Below are 25,690 nucleotides of genomic sequence, written 5' to 3'. Positions count from 1 at the left end.
GATTTGCTTTGCTTGTTGCCAGACCCACTTTAAGATATGTCTGTGTCATTTCCGCGTGAACACGACCTCATATATATCAGAGTAGAACTGGGTTCCTGAGGTTTTCAATGGCTCTTTGTATTTTAGAAGTAGATCATCAGAACTTTCTTCTGAGATACCTCTAGGTGGACTCAAACCTGCAGTCTGTCAGTTAGTGCAGTCAGCGTTTGCACCAACTCGGAGACTTCTCAGAGATCATTTATTGAGAGCTACTGCTGTGATCTTGTCTGATTTAGCATACATAGGTGTAGAGTCATGTTCCAGTCATGTTTACAGAGGTACTTAGATGACTTTAGCTTTCTAATGAGTTAAAACAACAACAGCATTAGATAAAGGCTGCCAAAGGGAACTTAGATTATGTAAACCCTAGTCAGGTTGCCTGTGTTTTAAGCATAAGTGCTGTTGGAATTTTATTTTTATATTCTGATTGTTAGTTAAAGCTATGTAATTTTATACAGTGATATGTTGTTTGAGCCACAGGATAGAAACTTCAGCCTCCCCCTCTCTACATTTCAAGTAATCTTGTAGTGGGCATGACTTCCTCTACCAATTCATGTACTCCTGTTCTTATTGTCTGTTCCGACCCATAGCGACCCTGTATAGTGTTTCTGAGGAATGGCTGGTGAGCTTGAACTGCCGACCTTGTGGTTCAAACTGACCTTGCAGCCCAGTGCATTAGCCTGCAGTGTCACACTAGGACTCCACGTGTACCCTAGAAATGGTTCGTTAAAATTATTTTCTCTAAATCAAAGCAAATCAAGCTCCAACAGCCTCTTTTGCTGGGTCCTGGGACATTTCCTCTCAGTCATAGTTACTTGGGGTTTCCTGAAACCCTGAGCAGGAACGACAAGACTCTGGGGGCCTTATGAAGACAGAGCAGAATGTTTCTGATTTTTGACCTGGTCAGATACCCACTGACCCAGCCCAGGTAATCCCTATAAGTCTGCTGCTTGTGGACACAGCGTGGGTACCCAAATCTGTGTTGTAGCTTTAGGGGGCATGCCCTCCCTGGGAGCTTCCAGACAAGTGGCCGCTGGCCCTCTACCATAGAAAAGACTGTGACACCATTGTCCTTCCCCAAACTGCTGTGGTCCTACCTCTCTCTCCCTTTCTTCTCATCCTCTTCGCTGATGGCATTGAGCACACCAGGCGGAATCCCAGGGAACTCAGGGAGATTTCAAGCAGCGTCCGCCTGTGTTGTTAATTGCTGCTGAGTTAACTCAGACTCTGCACAGATCTGTGCTCCGTTGGGGTCTCAGGGACAAATTTTTCAGACGTAGATCCCTAGACCTTTCTTCTCAGGTCCCTCTAGGTGGGTGGATTCCAACCTCCAACTTGCTGGTTAGCCGCTGAGGGCATTACTCGTTTATATCATCCAGGGCTCCAAGTCTACAGATGAAAAAGAAAACTACACTGATTGTCATTCAGTAGATTCTGACTCATTGAGGCTCTTATTGGACAGGGTCATAAAAATAAATTAACCCCCTGCCTAGGGTAAATCTTTATGGAAGTAGACTGCACTTCTTTCTCCCCTGGGTTGGAACGATCGACATTTCAATCGACAGCTGAGTACTGAACCACAGTGACACCACGGTTCCTTCTAGGGTATAGTTTATATTGTTCAAGTGCCATTGAGAAAGCCTTTTCCTGTGAATCAGCTGGTGGCCTCGAACTACTGACCTAGGGGTTCACAATCCAGTGCTTATCCTACAGCTTCGCTGCACTCCAAAGTTTACAGGTGTGGTGTGCCATGGAGTCGATTCTGAGTTATAGCAACCTTGTAAATCTTTATGGGAGCAGAAAATCTCATCTTTCTTCCTTCCTGGGAGAACCTGGCAGATTTGAACTGGTGAACTTGTGGTTAGAGTCCAGCATGTAACCCGCTAGACCGCCAGGGCTTCAGGTTATCGGTGGTGGTGGTGGTGGTGGTGTAGTACTGTTCGGTCAGTTCCAACCCATAGCAACCCTGTATGGGGGTTTTGAGTCTGTAAATCTTTACCAGAGCAGAAAGCCTCATCTTTCTCCCTTGGGGCAGCTGGTGGATTCAAACTGCCGACTTTATGGTTAGTGCCCAGCTCATAATCCACTATGCTACCAGGTTTACATTATACGTGGTGGTGTGCCATGGAGTGAGCTGTAAATCTTTACAGGAACAGAAAGCTTCATCTTTCTCCCACAGAACAGCTGGCAGTTTTGAATGGCTGACCTTGAGGTTCGCAGTCCGACTCATAACCACTACGCTAATTACAGGTTGTTGTTGTTGTTGTTAAGTGCCGTCGAATAGATTCCCACCCATAGAGACCCTGTATAGGGTTTCTAAGGAGCAGCTGGTAAGCTTGAACCACTGACCTTGCAGCTCAAACAACTTTGCAGTCTGACGCATTAACCCACAGTGCCACACCAGGACTCCAGGTGGTGGTGGCTGTGTGCCATAGAGTCTGTTCTGATCCATAGCGACCCTGCACAGGGTTTCCGAGGCTGTAAATCTTTACGGGAGCAGAAAGCCTCATCTTTCTCCCGCGGAACAGCTGGTAGTTTTGAACTGCTGACTTTAAGGTTCGCAGACTAATTTGTAACCAGTAGAGGTAGTGCTCAAGAAATAACAACCTGTTGGGGTTTGGGTAACAGAGGCAACTGTCACTCATGAGAACGTGTTCCTTCCCTCCACTTCTGTCATCCTTTCTTATATTTATAAAAGTCCTCATTGTAGAACAGGCATAAGAATTTCACCCTGAAGTCATAGACTTTCACAGATGAATTCAGTGGCTAAGCTTTGCTTTGAGCATGTTAAATTACATTGTAAGCAAGTCTTGTCTGACTTTTACCTGTGTCTGCAGTCCCTAAAGTATATTCCATAACACAGAGCAAGGACCCAATAAATGAACGTGATCTCTGACAATTAATTGTACCTGGACTGGCATTTCAGGGTTTTAGAGTAATGGTTTGCTTATCGCACAAATCTATCATCTCTGGTCCCATGAGATTGTTAGAAAATGTGTCCAGGGAAAAGCAGTAAAATATGCGTACATTTCCTCTTTGGTTTTTGAGGCTAATTGTTGGTGAACTTTACTGAACAGTCTTGCTATTCTAAGAGCCTCTGTGGAGCAAGCAGCTTTCAGTTAACTTGGCAAATCATTATAGTAGCAAACAGGAGGGTCAGCACAAGCCCTAGCTCCTAATTAGTTGATAATTGATGTACAATGGCTGAGTGATGAAACTTCAGAATATAAACTTGGGGGATATTGTTTCATTTATCATACTGCAGTAACAATTTATCAGGAGCGCCCCAGTAGTGGTGGGGTCTCCTTGGACAGGAACCCAGGGCTCTGAAAGACACAGCCAGGAATATGATATTTCTTAATCTCTCAGGGTATAGATATGACGCCTCTAATGCTGGAATAACACTGAGTGAGTCATGCTGTGATTCCATACTTTGTGGTCAGCATTCCTGAGTGCTGACCGCTTTGAATGAGTATTTGGTGTGAAAGTTAATGTCCTCTTTGTGTGATAAACCTAGTAGATTTAACCCACAAGACTCCAGTGAGTAACGTGGAAGGAAGTCAATTGCATGATTCCTGGGGACCTCCATCCCTCTGGGTTCGGATTTGGCCTATTTAAAGGCAGGGACAAAGCAACTTAGTTTTAGAAGGAACTCGTAGTTTTAAATGAATTCCCTTCTTCTGCTAACTCAGCTTGCTAAATCTTTTTCAACCAATTGTAAAATCTTTGGTTTTATTCTAGAGTCCTTGAGTGGTACAAATGGGTTAGCACGTGGCTCCTAACTGAAGGATAGGTGGTTCGAGTCCACTTAGAGGTGCCTTGGAAGAAAGACTTGACAATCTACTTCTGAAAGATGACTAGTCATTCAAAACCCTGTGGAGCACCTTTCTACTCTGGTCCACATGGGTCGCCGGGAGTTGGAGTTGACTTGGCTGCACTGTTGTTGAATCAGTTCAGACTCATAGCAACCCTGGATGGGGTATCCGAGGAGCAGCTGGTGGGTTTGAACCGTTAACCTCAAGGTTCAAATCAACTTTGAGATCCGGTGTTTATTCTACAGTGCCGCACCAGGAGTCCTTGATGGCAATAAATGTCCCTTTTATGGTGAAAATATACGCTTCCCTGTCTCAAATCCCCAGTGCTGCCATAACGGAAAAACCACAAGGGGGGCCTTTAACAAACAGAAATGTACTCTCGAACAGTTTGGGAAACTAGAAGACCAAGTTCAGAGTACCAATTCTGGGGAAAGATCCTTGTCTGGTTTCAGCGTCTGTAGGCCCAGCCTTCCTGGGAGACCTCCACGTGTCTCAGCATCGACACTTTCCTGGATCCGGAGCTTCACAGAGCAGGGAGCTCAGGTCCATAAGAAACACTCCATTCCTGGCTCTTCTTTGTTGATGGTAACAGGTCCCTCTTCTTTTATCTTTGGTAAAACAACAGGTGCTGCATGCCATCCCTGTGGTAATCTCCCTTACATCCTATTGGGGTAGTGAGGGAACAAAGGTGTTGTTGTTGTTGTTAAGTGCCATGGAGTGGAGTTAGTTCCAAATCATAGTGACCCTATTTAGGGTTTCCAAAGCTTTAAATCTTCAAGCGAGCAGAAAGCCTCACCTTTCTCCTTTGGAGTGGTTGGTGGGTTCAAACTATCACCCTTGTTGTTTTCAGCTCAGTGCTTTGTGTATGGAGACACTGAACTCCTCAAGGGTACACCCTACCCTTAACCCTCTTATTGGTTTATCATGTTGGATCACATCTTGGTGGTTAGCACATAACTTTCAAATCGCTGAGAATCAGGGCCCAGCCAAGCGGACACATAGCTCGTGGCGACACAGCTCAATCCATGACATTCCCCAAGTACTCTCAGAGAATTTGAATCCTACCCCAGTTTAGAGATGAGGACAGGCTCAGATGGGTCCGGTGCTTTTTCCAAGTTCATAGACTTTGTTACTAATAGGCTCTTAAGCTTCCTAAAGACATAAGGCTAGATGTGTGCATTAGGTTGTCAAATGGGCTAACTGCTCAGATTACTCAGTGACTTACTATGGGGTTCTGTTCCACAATAAGTCAAATTACCTCATTGTTTTTGTATTTTAGCTTTTCATTCATTATCATTGTCTTTTATGAGCAGATCTTGTATTGAGCAGATCTTTTATAAATCAGATCTTTATTTGTCTTTGGGGGTTGGCATGAGAATGATACCATCGGTGAATTACGCATCGCAACAATGAGAGGATGGAAGTCCATACAGTTCACTGGAACATTATACGTGTGGTAAGTCAGTGACTGCCAGTTTTAGTTTAGGGACTTGAGTCTTGAACAATACAGGCACATATCTGATCAATTCTCTTATAACTTATGTTGCTTTTAGGAGTATGACATACATGTTCATGTTTGTGCGAACTTAGAGAAGGATGTGGGAGGCAGGCAATTGGAATCGATTGTCCGAAAGCGGTGACAGTCAGAGGGATAGGAATGTGAGCTTTTTCTTTTCACAATCTGTATCTCTTTGAGTCCTGGCATGGCACTGTATGATAAGCACTGGACTACAAGATTGGTTTGAACTGCAAGGTCAGTAGTTCAAACTTACCAGCAACTCCTCGGCAACCCTATCCAGGGTGGCTATTTGTCGACAGCACACAACAACAAGAAAATATACTGCATTGCTTGTTTCTGTATAATTACCCCCCCCCGCCCCCGCAACCCGAGAACAAACACAAAACCAAAACCATAAGCCACTGAGTCGATTCCAACTCGTAGTGATAGTTCCTGTAGGATTTCCCCCAGAGCGTTTCCAAGGTTGGAATCTTTACCAAAGCCAACTGCCACATCTTCCTCCTTAGGAGAGACTGGTGGACTTGAAGTGTCAACCTTATGGTTAGCATTTGAGTGTTTAACCACAGTACCACCAGCAGACACATTCACATATATTTCTTTTAAATTGAAAATATCAGTCAAGTGAATCCCAGCAGTAAGGTTGGCATCTCAAACCCATCAGTCGCTCCTTGGAAACCATATACAGGTTTGCTATGAATTGGAACCAACCTGACAGAATGTAAAAACAACCATTACCCACTCTGTGTAGAGCAACCGTGCCACTCTGGAACTCTGGGTAAGGCCCTGTCTCTGTGGGCAAGCTCAGTCCCCAGATGAAACCAGAGGGATTCCTGAGTCATCCACACCCCATGGTTCATCCTACTTTGCTACAGAACATTTGCAATGATAATGGCAATAACAGTAAAATAATGAGCTTTATGCCTCCAGAGATGGAGGAATGGACGGGTCGATCGATTTACCATTATGTGGGCTCTGACACCTGGTGACCCCGTGTGTGTCAGAGTAGAACTGTGCTCTGTAGGGTTTTCAATGATGGGTTTTTTGGAAGCAGATCACCAGGCCTTTCTTCTGCTGTGTCTATGGTGGTTCCAGATTGACACGCTAGTTTTAGAGAGACTGTAGATAAATATCAATATTTCTGAAGGATGTAACGTCTGCATTGATAATCAGTGACATAATCACTTATTTGACCTCAAGATAGCTCTTGTAATTAATGAAGACATTCATTCAAAACACCTTTTGATTCAGACCTATCTGTGCAGAAACTGCAAGATGCAAAGCATTTTTGCTGCCCGTTGGCACACAGTGATTTTGGCTAGAATGCACATGGTATTCAGTATGCCATCCACTCAGATTCTAAGTTGAACAGCAAACACATTAAAAAAAAAAACCATCATATTTTCTCTAAAAATAAGTGATATTTCAAAATGAAAACCAGTGCACAAGGAGTTGGCACATCTGGCAGTTAGAAAAGTTGTACAATTTGTTTTTAGGGAATGACAGGCCAAGGAGCATTCTAACTTGGCCACTTGGAAATCTTATTCTATCTGTGATGACACCTGTTTTTTGTTGTTTTTGTTTTTTGTTTTTTTTTAAAAATTGGCTTCAGGCTCAAAGTGAAGAGAATATTGGAAATGGGTAGAGAATGAAATGGCATCATTTTACTATCTTGTTTGGGAAGAACAAGGCAGGTAACAATAATGGCAATAATAATGATGTCAGGTTGGTTCCAACTCATAGCGACCCTTTATAGGGTATCTGAGGAGTAACTGGTAGGTTTAAATGGCCAACTTTGCAATTCAAACGACCTTGTGGTTTAGTGTTTTTCCTACAGCACCACACCAGGACTCGAATAACAAAAATTGTTGTTGTTAAGTGCTGTTGAGTCAGTTCCGACTCATAGCGATGCTGTATAGGGTTTCTGAGGAGCAGCTGGTGGGTTTGGACTGCTGGCTTTGTAGTTCATAACCCAGTGCTGATCCTACAACACCACACCAGGAGTCTACAGTTGCAGCTAACATTTAGTAAGTACTAGTAGGTACTGTCTGTGTGCTGAGTTTTTCATATGTGTTTGCTAATACAAATACACAGTAGCTTCTTTTTTTTTGTTTTTGTTTTTGTTTTTTTAAGTGTTTATTGTGAATTGAGTGATAGTTTACATGGGGGAGAACATCAGCTTTACATTCATTCTGTTGTATTTTGTTTCATTGCCATGATTACAATCTCCTCCATGCATCATCATTTAACAGCATTTGCTTCCATTCCCTCTGTTTTTTTGTTTTTGTTTTTGATGTACACTGAAGCACTCAAGAATATTTAACCAGTCAAACATCCAAAAGGTACACCTTACAAGCCTGCCCCCGGCCACCAGCACACAACCCCTCTCCCTCCCTGAGTCCAGAGCTCCTAGCTGCTCCATCTTTCCATGTCCTCCTCTCTGACATCACTGCTTCTCTGCATAGGGTCCCACACTCCACTCTTCTCCTTTGATGGTGCCAGCGTCCTCTGCTCCTAGACTGCAAGATCAACCACTCCCTTCCCACAGTAGCTTCTTGAGGTGGTGATCTTTTTATTTTTGTTTTATGGATGAAAAGATGTAGACATGGAGAATGCTCATAGATTCTGAGTAATTTCCCCGAAACACAACTAACAGAAAGTGTCACAGGTGGACTGCTATCTCCAGAGACCACACTCCTGGGTGTTGGCAAGTGTTTTGGATGCCTGGCATAATGAAATCATTTTTTAAAGAGTTAGATGGTTGCATTGAGCCTAACTGGACCTATAAACTACAACATGATAAATGGAGAAAAGATGACTTTAAAAACTTCATTTTGCTCTGGTCCACAATCAGTGCTCATGAAAGCAGCCGTCAATAAATCAAATGATGCATTGTATTAGGCAAATCTGTAGAAGACTTCTTTAAAGTGTTTAAGACCAAAGATGTCAGCTTGAGGACTAAGGTGCACCTGTCTCAAGCCATGGTATTTTCAGTAGCATCATATGCATGTGAATGTTGGACAGTGAATAGGGAAGACAGTAGAAGAATAGATGTGTTTGCATTTTGGTGTTGGTGAAGAATATTGAAAATATCATGGACTGCCAGAGGAGCAAATGCATCTGTCTTGGAAGGAGTACAGTCGGAGTGCTTCTTAGGAGCAGGGATGTCGAGACATTGTGTCATGTACTTTGCTCTTGTTATCAGAAGGAACAGTCCCTGGAGAAGGACAGTATGCTTGGTGAATTGGAAGGTCTGCGAAAAAGAGGAAGGTTCCCAGAGGAGACGGATTGGCACAATTACAGCAGCAATGGGCTCAAATGTAACAACAGTTGTTAGGGTGACCCAGGACTGGGCCGAGTTTTGTTCTGTTGTCCATGGGGTCTCTATGAGTTGGAACCCACTCGCCAGCACCCAATGACAACAACATAATTGAGCACCATGGTTCCTGGTCAAACCATTGTTTGCCTCTGCTTACAAGACTCATGATGTCATGGCTGTGCCACAGGCATCATGTTTCAATGGAATTCACCATTTCTTTCCAAACTGCAAGATCTCTCAGGAGCTGTCAGAGTCTCAGGGAGATGGCCATCACAAAACACCACAAAGCGGTTGGGTTTACAGGACCGACATTTACTTTCTCACTATTGTGGAGGCCAGAAGTCTACATTCAGGACATGACTATAGGGGATGGGAAGTCCTTTGCCTCTTTTCAGCTTCTAGTTTTTGTTATTGGCTACCATCGAGTTGATTCTGACCCATAGCGACTCCTTGTACAACAGAAGGAAACACTGTTGGGTGCTGTCCCACCCTTGGGTGCTGCCCCACCCTCACAATGGCTTCCTTGCCTGAATCCTTTATTGAAGCCACTGTCTCATTGAGTCTTCTAGTTGTTGTCGCTGTGAAGTGCCGTGGAGTTGATTCTGACCCATAGCGACCCTGTATAGGGTTTCTGAGGAGCAACTGGTGAGCTTGAACCACTGACCTTGCAGTTCAAAGGGCTTTACAGTCTGGTGCATTAACCCACAGTGCCACAACAAGTCTTCTAGTTGCTGATGGCAATTCTTGGCATTCTTGGGTTTGTGGATGGCTCAGCCTCTGTTGTCACATGGTGTCTGTCTGCCCCCAGTGTGTCTGGAGTCTCCTTGATGAGACTGTACCCAGAAGGCATTGGCTAGGTCACCTTTCTCCAGATGGCCACTTTAACACAAGAACGCTGTTTCCCTATCAGGGCCACATTCACGGGTCTAAGGGGCTTGAATTTGAGCATATCTTTTTGAGGGACACAGTTCAGTCTACTACAGAAGCTATTACTTGTCCTGGACAGATGAGGTCAAAGTTGGCAGTGCATTTATTTGGGAGAAGGGAGTGGTATGAAGGAGGCATGGGGAAGGAGGAATTAGGATTTTATTACAGATTGAGAGCCGCATTGGAATGCGGGGAGCAAGACAAGAGGATTATGGGGGCAGCCTCGGCCAGTGTAAACTCCTGGGACAGGAAGATGAATTTATAATCAATACTCCCACCCAACGTATCTTCTATGAGTATTTAATAATGAGGACTGTGAAGAGCAGCCAAAAATTGTCTTCATTGGAGTTTTTCTTTTGTTTTTTTTTTTAAATTGTGTTTCAGTAAAGGAAACGAGGGAGGTGACAGGGGAAATAATTTATAAGTATTTAGTCCTGGTGTGGCGTTGTGGGCTAATGCGTCAGACTGCAAAGGCGTTTGAACTGCAAGGTCGGTGGTTCAAGCTAACCCGCTGTTCTTTGGAAACCCTATACAGTGTCCTATGGGTCTGAATTGACTCAATGGCACTTAACTACAACAATTGTTTGCATGTGGCATTGTAGGATAAGCACTCAACCTCAGGCTTGGTTTGAATCGCAAGGTTGGCGTTTCATACTCACCAGCCGCTGCGTGGAAGCCCTATACAGGGTCACTGTGAGTCGGAACTGACTTGACAGCACTTAACAATAACAACAACAACACAATCTTTTTTATACTGTGGCACACACAAACACATACACAAAACATTGGCCATTTCAACATGTTTTTGTATGTACAAATTCAGTGATGGAATTGTACATGCTTCTTGTGATCCAATTACTACCACCATCCATTTAAAATGTTTCCACTAGCCTTAACAGGATCTCGGTGCCCCCAGCACTGACTCCCCTTTGCCCGTGTAACTAACTACTCATAAACATCTTCTCTCCACTTGCCTGCTTTGTATGTTTCATGTAACTGGGGTTATACAATTGCTGTCCTTTTGTGTCTGTTTCATTCAGCATGATGTTTTCTAGGCTTAACCATATCTTACCCTGAATCTGGGCTTCAGGTCTCTTTAGGGCAGAATACCATTCCTTTGTGTGGATACACCCCATTTCGTTCATCCAGTCATCCGTTGATGGGCAGGTTGTGTGTTTCCATCCTTTGGCTGGTTTGAATAGTGTTGCAGTGAACATTCTGTTCTCCTGCGTTCATTCTTAGCTTCGTTGGATAGATGTTATTGTGTGCTCTGTACCAGCTCCTAGACTAGGTGCTGAGGAAAGAGATGTTTCAGATGAGGATCTTCTCTTCACAAAGCTGCAGGTGAAGGGACTGGGTAACAGGCATGGAAGCAATTCTGTTTCTTTAATCCTTGTGAGTGCTGAGACAGATGTGTTACCAGCAGTGATGGGGCCAATACCAGGAGGAATTGGGCAGATCTACCCAGCAGGCAGAAATCTCTGGGGGATGCAAATGGTGACCTTGCTTGGCTACTAACCAAAAGGTTAGAGGTTCAAGTCCATCCAGAAGAAGGTGTCTCAGAAGAAGACCTGGTAATGTACTCATGCAAAATCAGTTATAGAAACATGTGTGGAGCACAATTCTCCTCTGACACACCTGGGGTCACCATGGGTCAGAGCCAACTGGACTGGAAATTGTTGGGGACCATGGATTCTAAAGGAGGTGACCCTTGAATCAGATCCCCAAAGATATAGGTATTCACAAAATAGACAGGTCCAAGGATCCTAAGATGAGAGGTACGTGGGGAAGGCAAGAGTTAAAAGAACTTGTGTGAGCTATCGTACTGGAATTGCATCGGTTCTAAGATACCTGTGTGTCCATAGCTCTGTATCTCTGAAATCTGGACACCAAGCACTACTTTAATCATCAGTGCATGTTCTTACTAGTATGGAAAGCAAGGTACATCTTATAGTCGATGGCATCTTAGGTTTGATAAAATACGATACTGATGGGCTTTGCCATCAAAGAGTATTTCTTGAGTATTTCTAGAGTGGCACCAGCTGCTAAAATGCCTTTGTTTTAGAGGTAGATATTAACACCATTGTGTTAGAGATAGATATTAACACCTTTTTATTGAGGAGGACTTCTGCTATGGTATCATAGGATTAGCACTAGACTGCAAACCACCATGTCAACAGTTTAAAGCACCAGCTGCTCCTTGGAAACCCAATATAGGGTCTCTATGAGTCAGAATCGACTTGATGGCACTTTACAACATTAAGAAGGAAGATGAAATGACTGAGTTCTTCAAATGAATGTATGACATGGAGTTTGACAGACTATTTAATAACGGTTGCTGATTTTAACAGCAGTGGCTTATAGCCATAGAACAAGGGAAGGGAAATAATTCACATGTGTTATATATGGGAGCCCTGGTGATTCAGTGGTCTAAGCTCTTTGCTGCTAATCCAAAACTTGGTGTTTTAAGCCCACCCAGAGCTTCTCAGGAAAACAGGGTCTGACATTCCAGTCCCATAATGATGACAGCCTAGGAAACACTATGACACAGTTCTACACTCTTCTACAGCATCACTATGACATTGAACCAGCTTGACCATAGCTTACAGGGTCAACAGTAACAGTATAATGGACGAGACTGTGAGCTGCCATATTGCCTTATCTGTGGTAGAAAGGGAATCTCCAGGTGGTACAGACTTTGGCTGTTAACTGAAAAGTTGCCATTTGGAATCCACTCAGTGGTGCTTCTGAGGAAAGACCAAGTGATGCACTTCCTTTGGGAAAAGAGAGCAAGCCATCGAAAACACTGTGGAGCACAGTTCTACTCTGACACACATTAGAATTGACTCACTGACTCGATGGGCAAGTGGCATGTGGTTTGTCGGGATTGGTAAAGATACTCAGTTTATGATGCGTTTTGTAAACACTTACCCAGCACTCTTGCTGGTTAGATGAAGCTTTGATGGTACAATGCTTGAGAGTTATATACAAACAGAGAACATCTCTAACATTTTGAAGTCACAAGAAGATAGAGCAGATAGAAGCTGCAGTGGGTGGGATGAAAGAGATGCTCTGCCTTGTGCATCTGGGGAAAAAAAAATCTGGAGAAAAATGTCTGTTGGAGTCAATAGTGGAAAGTGGCCAAGAAAGGAACCACATATTCATCCCAGTGGCTGCATACAAGCTCACAGGTGCCAGGTGAACACCCCCTGGTGGAATCAGTCTCTGCTCTGTCATTAAATCCAGGCCTGACCTTGGACTAGTCAGTTAGTACTTGGAGTTCGGTTACCCAGGGGGCTGGGCTTGATCAGATCTCTACCTGCCTGCCACTTAACAACAACAACAACAACCTGCCTAGCTCTGCCAGCCCTTTTGAGATGTGGTTTCATGAATGTGAGTTTGACTTATCCCTTGGTTTTGTGGGCTTTTGGAAGAGAGTCTTACAAAAGTTTACAGTAAATGCACTTTTTTGGCTACTTATTTATTGGTTTGAAAACTCAAAACAGAAAATTGTAGCCCGTGGGACAAAGGAGAATCATAGTGACCTGCTTTCTTCCACCTACTTCGATCCCAATTCTTTCAATGAAATGGATGGAGAGTTTGGGGAGAACATTTCAGAACTTGTTAAAGACTGAGCTCATAGTTTCCATTTGTTAGCTATGGAAACAGACTGGGCAGTTTTGGGGGACCTGACCAGGTGTAGCCTACCTAACACAATGTGCGTAAAAGTAGAAACAAAACATCAAGAATGAGTAGTAGATCATGATGATTCGGTTTTAAAATGAGCTGTAACTATCTGCTTTTTACTTTTCTATAATGACACTGATTCTTGTGAATTTCTTGTTTTTGTTTTTCTTTTTTTTATCCCTTTTGAATATGTCCCCAATTTTACTACATTAGAAGATTGGTCCAAAGGAAAATGAAAAAATCAGTGTTGAATTTGGTTACTATACTGCTTAGAATGAGTGTTTTAATCAAGCCATCTCCCCTTTAAAAAAAAAAAAAAAATTGAATAAATATCCAATGAGAATGGATTGGAATGAAGAGGAAAAAAAAAAATCAAGATTGGAGAGACACAGCCAGGCAATATCCTTTTAAAAGAAAGTTTTTGGAAGGTTAGCCTGGGAATGAAGTAAACCAGCTAAACGGGTTTTTTTTTTTTTTTCTAGCCATACTAACTTTGCTCAAGACATTAGCTAGTCTAAGAAAAACTTGGTTTGATAGAAGTAACCCTTTACTTCCCACCTTAACCCTTTAGATAAGGCGATTCGAAAATATGATCCTTAATATGACTGGGTACTTGTACTTTGTTGTTTTTGTTAAGTGTGGTCAAGTCGGTTCCGACTCATAGTGACCCTGTATACGGTTTCCAAGGAGCAGCTGGTGAGTTAGAACCACTGACCTTGCAGTCTAGCACATTAACTCACGGCACATTTTGTATACGTGGTAATAATGGAAGGTGATCAGAATATTTCCATTGTAACATTTTGACATTTTTGTTGGAATGAAAGGATGCTCTGTGGTCTCAACAACAGCTAAACAAAAGGATGATCCCAGGACTGTCCCGGGAGATGGGCCCGGATATTAGACTACACATGTGTGTTTACTGCTTTGTGACTTGAGGGGCATGCATGCTAACCTGATTCGTTTGTTTTTAGGGGCTCTTGGCTATAGTTCTCAGTGCAAGTCCATTGGAAAAGGCGGCTGCAACAATCTTGTGGTCACCAGCAGTTCCATGATGGTTCAGCGACTGGGACCCATTTCACCTCCAGGAAGCCAGGTGTCGACAGCATGCCACCCCATCAGTCCTAGCTTACAGAGGGCAATGAATGCAGCCAACCTGAATATACCTCCTTCAGATACCAGGTCTTGCGCTAATTTTTTAAAAAACTATTATTATTTATGGTTTAATCACACACCCCGTGAGTGTTTTTATTCCTGAACACACACACACACACACACACACACATGTTCTGTATTAAAATATGTATGAAAACAGAGTAAGTATGATACTCTCACCTTAATTGGGAGGAATGATTTTTTTTTTTTTTTAACTGCTATCTTGTGATATTGGGAACCCTGGTGACTCAGTGGGTAAGTTTTGGACTGCTAACTGCAAAGTTTCTGGTTCAAACCCATCAGTGGCTTGGAGGAAAAAAGATGAGGCTGTCGGATCCTGGAAAGATTTAGTCTCAGAAACCCTAAGGAGAAGTTCTCCTCTGTCCTGTAGGGTTGGGCTGCTGTGAGCCCGAATTGACACACTCCCTGGCCATGAGCTTGGTTTGGGTTCTTTGGTATGAGTGAAAAGAACAGTCTGAGGTTCTAGGTCTTAGAGCACACAGATCATTTGTCAGTGTCTGCCGAGGCATGTCATATCGTGGCCTAGAAAACAGACATAACCTATATTCCTCTGCTACCTGCTAGATTGAAGGAGCTTTGGTAGCGTAGTGGTTACGAGCCAGGCTGTGAACCTCAAGGTTAGCAGTTCAAAACTACCAGCAGTTCCACAGGAGAAAGATGAGGCTTTCTGCTCCCATAAAGATTTACAGCCTCGGAAACCCTGTACAGGGTCGCTATGAGTCGGAACTGATTCCACGGCACACCACCACCACCACTTGCTAGGTTTACAGTGTATACTTGGCAGAACGTCCAGGCTGCTTCATCATCTGGGTTGGGTTGTCTGTCCATCCATCCATCCATCTATCCAAGGAGCCCTAGTGCCTCTGTAGGTTAGGTGTCTGGCTACTAACAGCAAGGGTAGGAGGTTCAAACCCACCAACCGCTCCTGTTCAGAGTTAGTCTGGGAAACCCTACCTAGGGTCGTTATGAGTTAGAATGAACTCCACACCAGCAGGTTTGGTTTGGTTGTGACTGTTGTAAGGAACCCTGGTGGCACAGTGGGTTAAACATTGGACTGCTAACTACAGGGTTGGTGATTCAAACCCACGAGTGGCTCGGAGTGGGAGAGATGAGACAGACTGCTTCCATGAAGATCTACAGTCTCAGAAACGCTATGTGACAACTGCTCTGTCCTCTAGGGTCGATATGAGCTGGAAACCACTGGACAGTAGTGTTTGGTTTTTGGTCTCAGTCTGCATGACAGTCCCTGAGTGGTGCAAACGGTTAATGCGTTTGGCTATGAACTGAAATGCTGGTGGTTTTGAGTCCCCCCCACAGGAGCCTCATAAGAAAGGCCTGGTAACCTACTTCTGAAAAATCAGCAGGAGTTGACTCAGCGGCAACTGGTTTTGGTTACAGTGTACATGATACAATAGTTGAAGTTTAGGAAGTTAGTAGAGAAAATAAAGAGCAAAATTATGAGTCTCAAGAATTCATGATGTTTCTGGGAAGGCATATTCTCAGGTATGAATTCCATCACAAGTCAAGACAACACATGACTAAATACCATATTGTTGATGTTGTCTACTATTGAGTTGATTCTAACCCATTCTTGCTGTTAAGGTTCTGACTCATAGAGACCCGGTATAGGGTTTCTTAGGAGTGGTTGGTGAGTTTGAAACTGAACTTGTGGATCAAACTGACCTTGTGGTGCTTTATCCTACAGCCCAGGATCCTGTAAGATAGAATAGAACTGCCCCATAGGGTTTCCTCACCTATAATCTTTATGGGAGCAGATCACCAGATCCAGCTGGTGGATTTGAACTGCCAACCTTCTGGTTAGTGGCTGGGTGCTTAATCATGGGGCCACCAGGTCTCCTTTGTAGGTGCCACACTGCTAGTATTTATCCCCAAAGGAGAGATTTGAATAGAATAGGGAAATCATCCTGCAGGCTGATTTTTCTCTCCCTCAAAGTTGATATTGTTTTTGTTACGTGCCATCAAGTTAGTTCTGACTCATAGCAACTCGGTATAGGGTTCCAGGAGCAACTGGTGAGTTTGAACCGCCGACCTTGCTGTTCAATCTGACCTTGCTGTCCAGTGCATTAGCCTGCAGTGCCACACCAGGACACTTTAGGCTGGTATTTAGAGGAGACATAAAGCCAAAATACTACGAAGTATGCCATGTGTATTTTCATGTTTAAGATGAATTAGTTCAGCTTCTAGAACTCCTCTTCTTGGAAAAACACAATCCAAAGTTCTTGCTGATTGGCTTTGATTCTAAGGACCCTTTGCGGCTGACCAGGTTAACATTTGACGACTAACCGGAAGGTTTGACCCCATCAGTGGCTCTGCAGAAGAAAGACATGGCAGTCTGTCTTTGTGAAGACTAAAGCCCAGAAATCCCAATGGGCAGTGCTAATCTGTCCTACAGGGTTGCTGGAGACATAATCAATTTCACTCGACGTTGTCCAGCATTAGCCCTGGGCCTCCTGCAACTGTGATCGTACGAAGGAACTCTCTGGACCTCTGCTCCTCTTCTTTTGGGGTGAGCATAGGGCTGGATGGTCTTGTTTTTCTAGAATCTCTTTTCTTCTCTCTCTCTCCTTGTCGAACTTCTCTTCCTGCCCCACTTTTTCTCTCTTGCGTCTCTGTGCTGTCCTCCTCGCTGATATTGGAAACTCTGAAATCATTGTTCTGAGATCCTTTTTTTTTTCTTTATGCCAATTTTTTTTTTATTTTTATAAGATAGAAACTTGTTTTCCACCTGAGACTTTTTGTGATGGAAACGCTGTCATTTTTCCCATTGATGACTATGCCTTGAGGGGCTCCTCAGACTTGCTGAGTGTTGCATGCAAAATTAGCTGTGCTCCTGGGGTAGGTGGCATTGGGAAGCCTCAGCTTCCTGTCTGTGGCATGTCCGGCCCATGGCTTGAAGGCAGAGAGGCATAATTAATGGAGAAGCTGATGGTATGCCTGCCACTAACTGCTCCAGCCCCATACACCTGACACAGTTCCTTTCATGAGGTCGGTCTGGGAAGGGTCATTATCTCAGGAGTTTCTGGCATATTTGATTCCTTAGCATAATTTGCTATTCTTAAAAGACAACATCTTCAAGATGCACTGACAAGTGTTTTTGGCTGTATTCCGTGATTCTTCGAGTCTTTCTGTGGAACTAGGTTTTGAATTTTTTTTCTTTTTCTTTTTTGCAGGTTGAGCAAAGAAATAGGAGTTGGGAAGTGACTTGGAAAAGTCTGAGACTTTCTTTTAGGGATTTAGGAAGGTCCCCTGTGTTGGTGATCTGTTGACTGGTTTGAGTTCCATCTGAGGAGAGTAAGGTTAAGATGCAGCGGCTCAACCTGAAGGCATTCTGCCCTCTGCAGATACAGGGAAGAGGTAGAGAGAGAGTTGCTTTGTGTTTTCTCCACTGACGGCATGAGGGTTACAGCTGGAGCAGGAGAGGGATGTGAATGGTTCGGTCTGAGACAGGCACCCTGAGCAAAGCCTTACTTTAGCAGCTGCTGGTAAAAGGATTGTATTAAAGTAGAAATACATCTGAGAAGTATTTATTTTTCTACATACTTTATTTAATGAGCCCTACTTGCACAGTGGGCTCAGCATGGGGCTGCTTGTTAAGGCTGGCGGTTCAAACCTACCTGGGAGAAAGATGAGGCAGTCTGCTCCCATAAAGATCTCAGAAAACCTACATTCTCCTCTGTCCTGTAGGGTCTCTGTGAGTCAACATTGACTTGATGGCACTGGTTTAGGTTTCAGTTGGCTACGTCATTCTGAGTTAAATGGCTGACTACCTATACCATTCTTAGTTATTATGAAAGCGTGTCCCTGGGAGGAACAGAAATTAAACACTCAACTGGTAGCTCAAAGGTTGGTTGTTCAAACTCACCCAGAGACACCTCAAAGGAAGGGTGTCACATATGGGGTTTCCATGAGTCGGAACCGTTACGACTCGATGATGTGGAAAAACACAAAGCAGTAGATGAATGGAATCCTGAGCCCTATCACCCAGAGACAACCATAGGCGGGCTTTTTTTTTTTTAAGTGTTTATTGTGAACTGAGTGATAGTTTACATGGGAGAACATTGGTTTTACAGTCATCGTTTTATTGCAATGATGACAATCTTCTTACATCATCATTCAACAGGATTTGCTTCTATTCCCCACAGGTGGACTTTTTTTTTTTTAAGTTTTTATTGTGAATTGAGTGATAGTTTACATGGGAGAACATCAGCTTTACATTCATCCTGTCGTATTTTGGTTTATTGCGATGATTACAATCCCCTCTGTGCATCGTCATTCAATAGCATTTGCTTCCTTTCCCTCTGGTTGTTTTTTTGGATGTACACTGAAGCACTCAGGAATATATAACCATTCAAACAACCAAAAGATACACTCTGCAGGCCTATTACCAGGCATCAGCACACAGCCCCTCTTCCTCCCTGAGCCTAGAGTCCCCAACCACTCTGTCTCTTCACCTCATCATCTCTGCCTCCATCCCTGGCGTCACTGCTTCTCTGGATAGGGTCCCGTACTCCGTTCTTCTCTCTTGATGGTCCCAGGATCCTCTGTTCCTGGACTACAAGATCAACAACTCCTCTCCTTTTGTTACAAAACTCTACCTTTACATTTGCAACTCTCACAGTCAGTCCTGATAGCAATTACTCACTATTGAACCAAAAGAGTCTTATCCCCAGCTCCTTTCACCAGCTCCGTCCAGACAGGTTGGAAACCACTCAGTGGAGATGCTACCTTCCCCTGACCCCTCTGAAACTAGGCGCCCCCCCCCCCTTTTTTTTGGCTCCCTCTTGACAGCTTGTAAGCCAGTCACTTCATGCCTTTCCATGAAGCCATTGTCTAAGTTGCCCATCCCTGTCAACCCTGTGTACTGAGGGGGTGGGAATGACCCATAGGTGGACTTTTTAAAAATGCTTTATTATGAATTATGTGATAGTTTACATGGGAGAACATTAGCTTTACATTCATCCTATCGTATATCGTTTCATTGCCTTGGTTACAATCCCCTCCATGCTTCATCACCCAACCAAAGGGTATACCCTACAAGCTTGCCCCCCTGGTCCTCAGCATACAGCCCCTCTCCTTCTCTGTGTCTAAAGTCCCCAGCTGCTCCATCTCTCCGTGTCATCATCTCTGCCTCCATCTCTGGCATCACTGCTTCTCTGGGTAGGGTCCCACTCTACGCTCTTCTCCCTTGATGGTCCCAGGGACCTCTACTCCTGGACTGCAAAGTCAATCACTCCCCTCCTTGCTACAAACTGTCTACCTTTACATTTCCAACCCTCACAGGCAGTCCTGATAACAACCATTCACCATTGTATCACAAGAGATCTATCCACATCTCCCCTCAACAGCCCCTCCCAGACAGAATGGACACTACCCAGTGGAGATTCTACCTTCCTCCAGGCCCTCTGGATCTAGGTTCCCTCTTGAAAGCCTGTTAGCCAGTCACTTCTTGCCTTTGTAGCTCCCCCATTTTGTGTAGCCAATGTCCAAGTTACCCATCCCTGTCTACTATGTGTATGGAGGGGGTGGGAATGATCTTTGCTGTAAAGATTTGTTCCCTCTTTTGAGCTACTGCATCCATAGATGTAGGTCAAGTTCATCAGACTATATCAGATTACTCTTTTTTTCCTCTTCTTTCTTCTTCAGGTTGAGCTCTGATCATCCAGTCATTGAAGCCAGGTCAAGTGGGTATTATCTGCACATATGGGTGTTCTTGTGCATATGTCCTCTCTTCTTATCAGCTGGATGCTTCACCCTCCGCTCTAGTCCTCTGTGGCTATGTCACTGACTCTGTTCTCAAGAGTCCCCAGGTCTTGACATATTGCTGGCCAACCAGGTCTCCACCCGGGTTCACAGGAGTCTATTGAACATTGTAGGGCTTAGCTCATAGCTTCATTGCTATTTTTCCCTCACTTTCCCTTAATGGCGACAACATAGGTTGATTTTTAATGTCCAGTCTTCTCTTTATCCTTGTGCACGTGTATCATAAACACACAAGGGGACTTCAAAAGGTCATGAGAAAATTCCATTATTTTTTAATTCCATTATCCCACCAACTTTCTAGAGTCACCTTACATTCCTCTGTCTACCAAATTGATACAACAATCTGCGTTGTTTTACAATCTACTGTTTTAGTTAATAGACTATAAACATTTTCTCATGAAATAAAAATGTCTTCTTAAATATCCAATAAGGACTTCTTGCTGCCCAAGATTCCCTTTTATTAATAAAAACATATAAATACATTTAAATCAATTTTTTATTACTGGGCAATTAATTCTTTCTGTTTACTTCAGTAAAATTAATGGTTTGTTTTGTTTTGTTTTTTGGATCAACTCTATCCTTTTTTTTTTTTTCTTTAAACATCTCTGGTCTTGCTTTGGTTTGGGAATTTTGTGTGATCTATAAGTCACAGTGCATTGAACTGAGCAACTCAAGTCACAGTGCATTGAACCGAGCAACTCAACTTGATCATCACAACTCTTGTGGCCCAGTGGGTGTGACTGGATTCTTGCTTCAGCTGTACCCTATCCCGTTTGTTGTCCATGGTCTCTGAGTTTTTCTTATTGGCTTGATTTCTTTGTGCTGTATCTCCTTGGCTTTTACATGTATATAGATAGTCTCTGACTTGCGAACTTCCAGTTTACAGACAACTCATCTCATACTTGTTCTTTGATATGTGAATTTGTTCTCACTTACAATCACCTTGACTTGCTGCAGTTACAGCTTATAAATCTGAAGGTTTTGATTCAGGCAGTAAAGTTAGGCTAAATAGGAATCATATGCACCTGTTCCAACATACCTACAAATTCCACCTAAAGACTAAAGGCACAGTTAGGATCTGGCTTCTAACCTGGGGTCCACCTATACTTCCAGGTGGTCCCATCACCAGAAATAACACCTGTAGAGTCCGGTGATCACACAGAGATTGAGATTGTAGGCTCACAGCTCTTTGCAACTCGCTTTTCCCTGGGCTGGTGTGCTCCTCAGGAAGGTGGCATATGACAATCCTTCAGAACCCTTCATAGCCATTCAAAAAGAGATCAGAACGTTTACGGTCCAATCCTTGTTTGTCTGAGTTTGAGGCTCAGGACCTGGGGACTCCGCACGGATGTGATACAGGAAAAACCACAGAGAATGTGTAGGGTCCAGAGAGGTAGCTGTCTACAGCAACAGACACTTCATTTGTACTTCCAGAAAAGGACTCTGGTCCTTTAAAAAAAAAAGATTTGGTGTCACTGGAAGGAATTTCACAGAACCACAGAATTGTATTCTTTGTAAAATTGTATTCTTGTAAAAAACAAAAAAATATTGTTGCTGTTGTTGTTAGGTTCCATCAAATTGGTACCGACTCATAGTGACCCTCTATGCACAACAGAATGATACACTGCCTGATCCTGGGCCAGCCTCACAATTGTTGCCACACCTGAGCACAACGATGCTATCACTGTGTCAATCCATCTCACTGAGGGTCTTTCTTTTTTTCTCTGATCCTCCATCTTACCAAACATGACATCCTTCTCCAGCGAATGTTCCCTCCTGACAATATGTCCAAAGTATGAGAGACGAAGTTTGGCCATCGTGGCCTCCAAGGAGCACTCTGGCTGCACTTCTTCCAACACAGATCTATTGGTTCTTTTGGCAGCCCATGACACTTTCAATATTCTCCTCCAACACCACAACTCAAAGGCATCAATTCTTCTGTGGTCCTCCTTATTCACTGTCCGGCTTTCTCATGCATATGAGGTTATTAAAATAGAGGTAGTAAAATAAAAATCTGTTTTACTTAACTCAGAGGTTGTATCAAGTGAGATATTATATGAGCAGGCTTCAAAAAGTTTTAGAAAAATTGAATGAAAAAATCATGGTATTTTCCTACAACCTTTTGAAACCTTGGTTGAAACGCACCAGTGCTCCTCAGAAACCTTAATGGAGTCTTTATGAATCAGAACTGACTGTATGGCACTTAAAAACAACATATAGGGAGAGTGCTTGGCAAGCTGTAAGGGATGGTCTAAATCACTAGTGTTTGAGTGGTTGCCATGGGGAGTCCTGGAATGGCACTGTAGGATAAGCACTGGATTGCTAGCCACAAAGTTTGCATTCAAACCCACCAGCTACTCCTCAGTAATCATATACAGGGTCACTAGGAGTTGGAAATGACTTAGGGAACTTAACAACAGCAACAATTTTGGGGAGCGTAGGCTAAGCACTAGAGTGTGAACCTCAACGTTGTTGGTTCCAGCCCATCAACAGCTCCTTGGGAGAAAGATTTCTGCTCTTGGAAAGCCTATACGAGGTTGCTATGAATCAGAACCCAGTCGATGACACTTAACAACAACTTATCATAGGAAAGTAGAGGGTCCACAAAAAAGGAGCAGACCCTCAAGGAGCTGCATTGATACAGAGGCGACAACAATGGGGGGCCGAGGCATTGTTTAGTCCTGTTGTATGTGGAGCCCTTATGAGATGGAGCTGACTCCCTGGCACCTAAGGACCTTACAACATTGTGCTTCTGACACTCTGGTGAGTTCTGGGAAGATAGGAAAGAAATTCTTTCTCTTGATGAACTTTGAGGTGAATTGAGAAAGATAACACGCACAGATACCTGAAGCTAGCAACACTCAAGGCCCCCTACGCCAGATTGCCTTGGGTGGTACACAAGCACCCTTGGCTGCTCACTGAAAGGTTGATGGTTAGAATTCACTCAGAGGCACCCAGGAAGTGAAGCCTGGTGACCTAGTTCTGAAAATTCAGTTGTTGAAAACCCGCGGGAGCCCAGTTCTACTCTGACACACATGGGGGGCGCCATGAGTTGTTAAGTAAAGTTAGATGTAATTTGAGAACGATAAGTAGCAGTTCTCAACAATGGAATGAACGAACACGTTTCACTGTAGCCGCCCCTCAACCCAATGGTATTATTTCTACAAGCAAGATAGTCAAAGGCAGATCGAAAACTAGAATGGGTTTTCTAGATGAAGGTGGATAAAGTACTAGAAGCTTAAAAATCTGGAATACTCCCAAACAACAGTGATTAGGCATATACAAGACCTGGGAAGAGTGGTCCCTTAGCCCCCAGGTCTGATAAAGCTCCTGTGCTTTGTGTCCTAAAAACCATCTCAAGCTTGGCGGTAAGTGGAATCATACCTTATACAGAGGTATGGAGCAACTGTTGATTAGCTGGGATCAGAAAGCACCCCCTCTGTCTGTCTGGGGAAGGAACCCAAAGGTACCTGGGATGCTACCACCGCCCCCCGCCAACTCCAAGGGGCAGCCATGTGTTGCCAGTATGCTGGGAAAACAACGGAATGTATCCACTGAAACTAATAGAGTGATGTCCAGCAACCACCTTAGGGCTCACAAAGAACTGCCACCTGAATATGAGATTGTACACCAAGAAAAAAATGTCTGTGCCAAGGGTTGTTGTTGTTACGTGCCGTCAACTCGGGTCCGACCCACAGTGACCCTGTATAGGGTTTCCGAGGCTGTTAAATCTTGGTTGTTGTTAAGTGCAGGCAATCGGTTCCGACTCATAGTGACCCTGTATCAGGTTTGTGAAGAGCCACAGCTGAATTTGAATGCTGACCTTGTGATTCAAACCGATCCTACAGCACCGTACCAGGACTTTTTACTGTGGAGCAGCTGGTGGGTTCAAAAATGATGCTGTAGGGTAAGCAAGATTGTTTGAACTGCAAGGTCGGCAGTTCAAGCTCACCAACTGCTCCTCAGAAACCCCATACAGGATCACTGTGAGTCAGAACTGACTCGATGGCAGTTAACAACAGCAACCTGTTTGTCACTGAGGAACACGGATCCACTGGATGGAACCATCCTATTAATCACCGCGTTGCTACCTTACATTGTGCAATTGGGAGATGAGATGTCTTCTTAGGAGTATCTCATGCTTGTAAGAAGTGGCAGGCTTTGTTTGTTTCCTTTTTGTGAAAAGGAGGAAATTTGATGAGAATGCTTCTCTCCCATTGCTCTCAGCTCCTTGGCATTATCTAACAGCTGGGAGTGTCGGGAGACATGTATTCTGTGTGAGATTTTGCTTTGATGAATCTTTGCCAGAATGTTATCGTGTAGAAAGCAATACAGGGGTCAGCTGCCTCTGATGGAGCCCATGTCTGAGTCTGAGGAGTACCCACAGTAGACACATGAATCTTCAGGAACCACAACTTGAGAACGCAGGCAGTTCTCAGGTTACAGACAAGATCCATTCCTGTCTTTAAGAATATTTAGTTAAATCCTAACAGGTGCATATGGGTCTGGTTTAGTCTTACTTTAGTGCAGGAAAAAATGAGCCCTGGTAGGGCAGTGGGATAAGCATTGGGCTGCTAACCCAAAGGTCCGAGGTTCAAACCCACCAGCCGTTCTTAGGGAGAAAGATAAGGTTGTCTGCTCCAGTGAAGATTTACAGCCTTGAAACTGTAAGGGCAGTTCTGCTCTGTCCTCTAGGTCACTGTGAGTCAGAACCGACCCCATGGCAGTGGGAGGGACAATCCAAGTGCATCATTCCGGTTATACCTCGAGTTCAGTTTGTCCCTTATATATTATATTCAAGTTGCTGTTGAGTTAGTGCTGACTCATGAACCCCGTGTGTATAGAGTGGACCTGTGCTCCACGTGGTTTTCAAAGTGGTGACCTTCCCGAAGCGGATTGCCAGTCCTGACATCTGCAGCACCTCTGGGTGGGTTCGAACCAAGTGCTGTCAGTAATCAAGTGCTAAATTGATTGCACACCCAGGGACTCTATGCATTATGTTTTTGTTAAGGGCTGTTGAGTCAGTTCCAACTCATAGCAATCCAGCATAGGGCTTCCAAGGAGCAGCTGGTGGCTTTGAACCTCTGACCTTGCTTGATCTTCGAAGACAGATACATGAATCATCCTGGGGGTAAGGAGGAGGTTGCCACACTGTCTCTAAGTCTTAGCCCATGAATGTAAACACTTTGGGTTTCTGAATTGTACTAGAATGTGTAAGAGCAGACACACACACACACACACGCACACGCACACACACACCACCCCCGCCAGGTCCAGTGGTTGTTCTACGACACCACATTATCTGTATTTTAAGTGTTTTCCTGTTTCCTACAATGATTTGATATGGTGTCTGGTGGAGGACCAACAGCATTCATTGCTCCATAAAAAAAAAAAAAAAATGTCCCAAAGTCCAAATTCTTTAATATCAGGGAA

The 25,690-nt window shown here is 43.8% G+C and overlaps 1 protein-coding gene across 1 annotated transcript in view; it reads left to right on the top strand.

Moving 5' to 3' along the window:
* Nucleotides 1-25,690, top strand: part of GLIS3 (GLIS family zinc finger 3) — a 591,510-nt gene that overhangs the window by 151,510 nt on the left and 414,310 nt on the right. The window contains exon 2 of the mRNA XM_006863746.1: nt 14,275-14,482. Within this exon, the coding sequence (XP_006863808.1) occupies nt 14,275-14,482 (208 nt within the window). The remainder of the gene's footprint in view (nt 1-14,274; nt 14,483-25,690) is intronic.

Source organism: Chrysochloris asiatica, unplaced genomic scaffold (genome assembly GCF_000296735.1).
Source record: "Chrysochloris asiatica unplaced genomic scaffold, ChrAsi1.0 scaffold00056, whole genome shotgun sequence".
NCBI classification, from domain to species: Eukaryota; Metazoa; Chordata; class Mammalia; order Afrosoricida; family Chrysochloridae; genus Chrysochloris; species Chrysochloris asiatica.
The sequence above is the reverse complement of the archived record's forward strand: the minus strand, read 5'-3'. Positions and strand labels throughout refer to the sequence as shown.